At 49.2% G+C, this 8105-nt stretch overlaps 1 protein-coding gene across 1 annotated transcript; it reads left to right on the forward strand.

Annotated features, from left to right (window-relative positions):
* The first annotated feature begins 621 nt into the window (after window positions 1-621).
* Window positions 622-7713, forward strand: LOC310826246 (struthiocalcin-2-like). The gene is made up of 5 exons (XM_083701023.1): window positions 622-723; window positions 1435-1529; window positions 4112-4261; window positions 5060-5183; window positions 7446-7713. Exons 1-5 carry the CDS (start codon window positions 657-659, stop codon window positions 7514-7516), a joined length of 507 nt encoding a protein of 168 aa, XP_083557149.1. The 5' UTR covers window positions 622-656; the 3' UTR covers window positions 7517-7713.
* The last annotated feature ends 392 nt before the right edge of the window (window positions 7714-8105 follow it).

The following is an 8105-nucleotide window of genomic DNA, read 5'->3' on the forward strand; positions in this document are numbered from 1 at the left end:
CAATCCTCTTTCAAAGCTATCCAAGTGGCACAGAACTCCTGATGGAGGGAGTTCTGCACGTTAACTCTGTGCCAAGTGAAGAAGGACTTTCTGTCCTCTGTCCCAAGTCTGCCAACGTTCAGCTTCGTCAGATGTCCTGGATTTCTAAATGTTATCGGAGAAGCTATAAGAACTTCTTAAGCTTGGGCACGCTTAGTTTGGTCATCTAACCTGCAAGGACGAAGGGATCCAATTTCCTGTGTTCTTGCTGTGCCCATTTCCTTCCTCGCTCCGGGGGCACTGCTCAACCATGCAAGCCCTGAAATTAAAAAAACTACCTGAGTTTGGCTGGGGGCTGAGCCACAGCGGTTGTGCCTGACGTCTGCAACCTGGGGAACATTTGCCCATTCACCTGTGTGGCTTCACTTTCCCTAAGAAGGACGGCATTTTGCAGTGGCGAGAGAAGTGCAACAGGCAAGTGAAACCCCTTCACACCTTTTTTGCACCATCAGGGGAAGCACTTTGAAAGAACAGGTGCTCCCCATGGGGAAAAGGGAAACAAAGGCTGCTGGAAGGACAAGCTGGTTTGGATAGACCTTCTGCAAAAGGCGCTCATCTCAGCTTTTGTTCCTCTTGTTCCTTCCTTCCTCTCTCCACCACCCAAGGTCCCGATCCTGATGTCTCTGATCTCCTGTTTCCACTGTGTCCTCCTGGGTCTCCTGGCCCCCGGCTTCTTCCCGCGAGGTGAGTCCCCCTTTCTAAAGCCCTCAGAATCTACACAAAGCAAACAAATCACAAATTTGAAGAGCTCAGAGGGAACCCCCAGCGGTCATCTAGCCCAACCCCCCCTGAAATACAGGAACCGCAGCTAAATAATCCCTGAGAGAAGGCTATCCAGACATGGGAACCATCAGTCTCCCCAGGATTCAAGTTCCATTTACTGGTCCAGGACTAGCACAGCTTCACCTGAGATCCCTGCACTGCCCGGGGTTGGGCTAGATGACCTTTGGGGGGGTCCCTTCCAAGGCCACGATTCTGTCATTCCTGACTCATGTGTAATAGAGACATGGAGCTGGGTATTGCCAGCATACTGTAAACTGTCAGAAAACTTTCCAATCTAATCTCTTAGTATACATTTCTTATTTTCCCTGTTGCGTTTAAAACTCATAACCAATATCTCTGTTCTTTATCTGCTTTGCAGCACTTCATATATTCCTCCTTACAAAACTTCTTGTGGTCCTACTACTGTAATTTGTTGGCTACAATTGCTTTTCAAATAGTTCATCTACTTCTTCCAATCTTCTGGTCCCGCAGGTTTCGAATCCTTCCTGTCCTTTTGTCCAATTCTGCATAGTCCATTGTTTTCGTCTGCCATTCTTCAGTTCGGGGAAACTATTTCCACCCCTCTCGTTCCAGTATTGTGTCCCTGACTATGTTTCTGTGCCCCACATACAGGCACAGAGGCGGTTGAGTGTCCCAACGGCTGGCTGCTGCACGGAGCCTACTGCTATGGAGTCTTCGGCACTAAATTATCCTGGAAAGAGGCTGATGTAAGAGGGATGTTATTGTTGCTTGGAAGGCACCGAAACTCATCTCGAGAGATGCTTGCGAGCAGAAAAGGGTCAGGCAGGAGGAGCTGCGTCAAGCAAAGCCCTTTGTTAGAAACACAGCGGCCTTATGATGGCCACATGGTCTATGGTTTGCTCCAAGGCAGCGCCCACAGCCCTCCCTGCCCTATTTCATCCTCACAACCAGTGCCATCTTTCCCATAAAGCTTAGTGGTCCGTTGCACCAGGGCAATGGCCTCTCAAGAGCGCCCCAGCGAGTAGGGGAGCTGTGTGGCTTTGCTGGTGGCCTCCCCTTTCCCTGAACGCCCGCCAGCAGCTCCCCGTCAAACATATGGCTGGCGGGCACACAGCTTCCTTCCAGGGGCGCCGACGTATAAAAAATATTGGGGGGGCCCAAGACCTCCAAACTGCTGCTGCTGGGGGAACGAAAGGGGCGAGCCCCGGGCTGCCCCGACCTTAAGTGAACCTGTGAGGGCACGCCCTTTGCGGCAGCCGATGAATATTAATGAGCTAGGGGGAATCCCCGCTTCTCGCGGGGCTGACGCCAGCCCCGCAAGATTGTTGATGGGTCGAGAGCCCGCAACCCCACCCCCTCTCTAAATCGGGAGTGGCTTTGTTTTAACTCATTACTGAATGTATTTTAAAAGGTAACTATCGTCAAACAAGGAAAATAAAAAATACCAACATAATTTTGTGATTTTACAAAGCATAATATAACTAATAATTTTCTTAAATTATTGGGGGAGCAGAGCCCCCCCAAACGAATTTTTGAGGGGGCTTGGGCCCCCTCAGGCCCCATGGAGTCGGCGCCTATGCTTCCTTCCCAAGCCTCCGTGGGAGGAGAGAGATTTTGGCAGAGGCTTGGGAAAAGGTCAACAACTCTGGGAAATGGAGGAGGGGCACCGGAGGGATCTTTGCACCACGGTCGTTCAGCCCAGACACTGAGGTCCAGCTCCGAGGGCCTTCTGGCGGTTCCCTCACTGTGAGATTACAGGGAACCAGGCAGAGGGCCTTCTCGGTGGTGGCGCCCACCCTGTGGAATGCCCTCCTATCAGATGTCAAGAAAATAAACAACTACAGTGGTACCTCGGGTTACAGATGGTTCAGGTTACAGACTCTGCTAACCCAGAAATATTACGTCGGGTTAAGAACTTTGCTTCAGGATGAGAACAGAAATCGTATGGCGGCAGTAGGAGGCCCCATTAGCTAAAGTGGTACCTCAAGTTAAGAACAGTTTCAGGTTAAGTTAGGGCAGGGCAGGGTTGAGACTAGCAGATGACCAGGTGAAATCCACTTGGCAGCTTCCCATTAAACACCGAAGCTCCGTCCCTTCCTCCTAGAACATGGGTTGGTAAACTAAGGGCCATGCGCCGGATCAGGAACAATTGCCTTCTGAATCTGGCCTGTGGACGCTCCGGGAATTGCCACGTGGATCGCCAGCGCATGCGTTTTTTCCTCTCCCTCCCTCTCCCATGATGGTGGTGGCGCCTCTTCCTCCCCCCCCCCCCGGCTTCTGCCTAGAGGAGGAAGGGGGCTGGACTTTGTTGGTGCCAGCAGCAGCAGCAGCAGCCCTCAGGCAGCCGCCATTTTAAGCAGCCCCTCTCCAGAGCCCTTTTGTGCGCTGCTCAGCGTCCCTCCGCCACCACCGCCAGCCCCTGCCACTCACAAGACACAGGTAAGCAGCCACTGGGGCTCATGGTGCTCTCGCATCATTCCCCCCCAAAAAAAATATAGTCCAGGCCCCCACAGGGTCTGAGCGACAGTGGAGCAGCCTTCTGCTGGAAAAGTTTGCTGACCCCTGTCCTAAAAGGTAAAGGGACCCCTGACCATTAGGTCCGGTCGTGGCTGACTCTGGTGTTACGGTGCTCATCTCGCTTTACTGGCCGAGGGAGCCGGTGTACAGCTTCCGGGTCATGTGGCCAGCAGGACTAAGCCGCTTCTGGCGAACCAGAGCAGTCCACGGAAATGCCGTTTACCTTCCCGCCGGAGCAGTACCTATTTATCTACTTGCACTGGTGTGCTTTCAAACTGCTAGGCTGGCAAGAGCAGGGACCGAGCAACGGGAGCTCACCCCGTCACGGGGATTTGAACCGCCGACCTTCTGATCGGCAAGTCCTAGGCTCTGTGGTTTAACCCACAGTGCCACCCATGTCCCCTTTTCCTTAGGACATCCTTATTTTCGTTGGAGAAATGTTGGAGGGTATGGAGTTATGTGACACACACACACCCCCGAGCCAAAGAGATAAGTAGGTTGGGTATATTTAGCCTGGAAAAGCTGTTGAGCTTTTGTTTTGGCAAAGTTTTTTTTTAGGAAAATCACCCAAAAAATCTACATGAGTTGCCCTAGGCCCTGGTTCCCCCCGACATTTTAAATGATTTTCAGAAATTCTGCCCCGGCACTATTTCCAGCAGAAGGATCCTGAATATGTCTGGGAAATCTGAGACATATGGCAGACCTACTTAAAAAAAAGAGCGGCGTGTGCCATTCGTGGCTTCTTCAAGCATGCAACAGTGAGCTACAAATCCAATAATAATGAGCCCTGCTTTTTCTCGGACCAATTCAGGAGGACTGCATGGCTTACAGCAAGCGAGGACACCTGGCCTCCATCCTCTCCTCGTCTCAGGGTGCGATGATCAGCAGCCACCTCCAGACCCTGGAGGACGAAGAGGATTTTCCGAGCGGTATCTGGATTGGAATGCACGACCCCAACAAGGTGAACGTACAATCCCAGACCTGCAGACCCCTCTCTGCCAAAGCCCCACAGGGTAGAAGGCGTGGGTCAGTGAAGGCAGGAGCAGGGAGGTGTGAGAAAGCCAAAGAGGGGCACCAGGGATAATCATCATCCTCATCCTCATCATTTATTATTTATACCCCGCCCATCTGGCTAGGTTTCCCCAGCCCCTCTGGGCGGCTTCCAACAAAGTATTAAAATACAGTGGTCTGTTAAACATTAAAAACTTCCCTAAACAGGGCTGCCTTCAGATGTCTTCTACATACTTGTTTATTTCCTTGACATCTGACAGGAGGGAGTTCCACGGGGCGGGTGCCACTACCGAGAAGGCCCTCTGCCTCTTTTCCAGGCAAAACATACCCAGCTCCTTCAACCGTTCCTCATCAGGCTTAGATTCCAGGCCCTTGATCATCTTTTTCACCCTCCTCATCACACCTTCCAGCTTATCAGCATCCTTCTTAAATTGTGGTCCCAGAAGTGGACACAGTATTCCAGGTGTGGTCTGACCAAGGCAGAATAGAGCAGGACTATGACTTCCCTTGTTCTGGACACCAGACTTCTGTCGTTGCAGCCTAGAATAGCATTAGCTTTTTTTGCTGCTGCATTACGCTGTGGGCTCATGTTAAGCTCGTGGGCCACCAAGACACCCAGATCCTTGCTGTGAGGATTAAAGGGGGATGAGAATTATATAAGCATCCCTCAGCTCCTTGGAGGAATGGTGGCATACGTATTAAATAATAACAATAATAATAATAACAATATCCGTCATCATCTTTGCAGAAGGGATATTGGAAATGGGCAGATCTTTCGATACTGAACTATTCACCTTGGAGTAAAGAGGTGGTTTTGCCTGAACCTGGTACCCCGACAAAAGGAGGCTGCGTCTACCTGTCTGCCAGAACAGGTGAGGAGGTGCTCAGGCAACTGGGAGTCAAGGATCTCACCCCAGGGACATGTGGGGAGCAGGTGTCCCACAAGCCCCCTTCACTCCTTTCTCAATCAAAAGTCAAGTGTACCAACTCTGGCCAGTCTCATCATTTTCTGCTGGCAAAGGGGGGAACTAAACTACGACCCCCGTGGCTCTGTGTGTGAATCAGGCCAAAGTGGGACTATCAAGTCCATTGTCCAGATTCCCCCAAATTCACCCCCATCCCCACTTTTCTACAGCAATTTGCAATGACCTTTTTTTAAAAAAAAATCCTCGTTAAAATCTGCCAGTGTTTCACTGCACACTTCCCCCAATAAACACATCTCGGGGTGCAAGTTTTGACTAAGGCACATATCCCCCCCCCTGCAAGCAACCTCCCCTAATATAATGCACTTATCCTTTGCACCAATGCGTTGGCTTTTATGCGCACTTGTGCATTTTTGTGAAATTTCCGGATTGCAAGCTTCAGATTGAATGTGATTTCCGAAGGATAGCTGTGTTTTGGTTCTCGTATAGCGCTGGAAAGTGAAAATTCGATAGTTTCGCTTTTAAACGTGAGCTGGATCGAATTTCTCCCTCGTCCCTGTCTATAAACACTGGCAAAACTCTGTTCCTCGGGGCACATCAGTGCTTGGAAGGAGGGGAACTTCTCCTCTACGTTTCCGAGCACAATTCAAAGTGTTGGTGCTGACCTTGAAAGCCCTAAATGGCCTCGGTCCAGTATACCTGAAGGAGCGTCTCCACCCCGTCGTTCAGCCTGGACACTGAGGTCCAGCTCCGAGGGCCTTCTGGCGGTTCGTTCGCTGTGAGAAGCCAAGTTACAGGGAACCAGGCACAGGGCCTTCTCAGTGGTGGCACCCGCCCTGTGGAACGCCCTCCCACCAGATGTCAAAGAGGAAAACAACTACCAGATTTTAGAAGACATCTGAAGGCAGCCCTGTTTAGGGAAGCTTTTAATGTTTAAAGGTTATTGTATTTTAGTGTTCTGTTGGAAGTCGCCCAGAGTGGCTGGGGAAACCCAGCCAGATTTGCGGGATATAAATAATAAATTATTATTATTATTGTCCTCTGGGTAAATCGTAGAATCGTAGAATTGGAAGGGACCCCAAGTTTCATCTAGTCCAAGCCCCTGCAATGCAGGAATCTCAACCGAAATATGCATTCACTGTCAAGGGCAGTGCAGGTAGAGACAGTGTCTGCCTTACTTTGCTCATATCTTCTTCTTTTAAAAAAATGAACTTTATTATACATCAATTAAAATCAGTTTAAGTAAAGGTAAAGGGACCCCTGACTATTAGGTCCAGTCGCGGACCACTCTGGGGTTGCGGCGCTCATTCCACTTTACTGGCCGAGGGAGCCAGCGTACAGCTTCCGGGTCATGTGGCCAGCATGACTAAGCCGCTTCTGGCGAACCAGAGCAGCGCACAGAAACGCCGTTTACCTTCCCACCGGAGTGGTACCTATTTATCTACTTGCACTTGGATGTGCTTTCGAACTGCTAGGTTGGCAGGAGCAGGGACCGAGTAACGGGAGCTCACCCCGTCACAGGGATTCGAACTGCTGACCTTCCGATCAGCAAGCCCTAGGCTCTGTGGTTTAAGTTTACATATTAGTAATAACATTCAACTTAGACAGTACAAACAACACACTACACATATTACAACATAAACACGCCACACACACCATTGACACTAACTTCCGATTCCTTTCATTGTGCTATTTTACGTTTTGTTAATCTATACACATTTCATTATCATTATTTTAGTTTCCATTTCTTCCAACTGATTTTATTACATACTTTCTTTATATTTTATGGTTCATTCTATGTCTGCCAGGAGGTTAGCATTATCACAGTAATTTCTAATGTATTCTTTTTAAAATTATCCAATCTTTATTAACTTTTTGTATTGAGTTTCTTCTTATTCTCCCTGTCATCTTTGCGAGTTGTAAACGTTGTAAACATCCAATCATTTTCCCTTGCCAGTCCGTTTCGACGGGGATGTTGTCACTTTTCCGGTTCTTAGCTATTAGAATCCTAGTCGCTGTGGTTACGTACATGAAAAGGGGTATCAGATTTTACTTTATTTCAGTGGGCATTATCCCTAACAGGAAGTTTTTTTGGGGGGATAAAAATTTAAGAATCTTCTTAAGTTCATTATATATGGCACCCCAAAATCCTCTTATTCTTTTACACTCCCACCACATGTGCATAAATGTACCTTTGCTCATATCTTCCAGACTTTGCAAAATTTCACATTGCACCATGCTCAGAAAAGATGAGGTACATGTGCAAGATGACGTTCAGGTGAAAGCAGCTGTGTGCCTGTGTCTTCAAAGGACCCCTGGCAGCAGAAAAGCAGCATTTGGAGAGTCCTTGGACAAGAAAACTGGCAAAGAATGGCCCCTTCCCAACTCCAGCACACCAGGCCCCTCTCCTTATCATGGGGGTTATGGTGAGGCAAACTGGCTCCTGCTGAACCCAATAAACCATGTTTTGGTCATTCAACCGCTGACTCCTTTCTGTCCTGCAGACAAAGTGGGGATGGGGAGACACAGGGGAAGGGGGTTGCGGTGGGGACGGACCACCCCGGGGTATCTTCGCTGAGAGGAATGGCATTCAGCGTGCCACCTTGTTACAGTTTGTGGGTCGTAAATCCTTTGACCCATGGAGTCTGCTGCAACGGCACTGCAATAAATTTGATTTATTGCCACTCCAACAAATTTCAATGGCACCCACACACTTCTCAGTTGTGGGAGCACACGCAGCGTGCACACGCAGCAATGGCTTTGTCTGTGTCAACGTGGCGTCTTTAATAACTCAGCTCGACACCAGTGCTTCTAATCTATCACTCTTTATTTAGAAGCTTGTTGTTGTTGTTTAGTCGTTTAGTTGTGTCT

The sequence above is a fragment of the Podarcis gaigeae genome, assembly GCF_964106915.1.
Source record: "Podarcis gaigeae genome assembly, chromosome: 10".
Lineage (NCBI taxonomy): Eukaryota > Metazoa > Chordata > Lepidosauria > Squamata > Lacertidae > Podarcis > Podarcis gaigeae.

What these genes read in the sequence shown, in the direction of transcription:
- LOC310826246 (XM_083701023.1), top strand. Translation starts at nt 657, where the DNA reads ATGTCTCTGATCTCCTGTTTCCACTGTGTCCTCCTGGGTCTCCTGGCC. An exon ending in CCCCGGCTTCTTCCCGCGAG is followed by an intron (nt 724 to 1,434) that starts GTGAGTCCCCCT and finishes CCCCACATACAG; the next exon opens with GCACAGAGGCGGTTGAGTGT. An exon ending in CTACCTGTCTGCCAGAACAG is followed by an intron (nt 5,184 to 7,445) that starts GTGAGGAGGTGC and finishes CATATCTTCCAG; the next exon opens with ACTTTGCAAAATTTCACATT.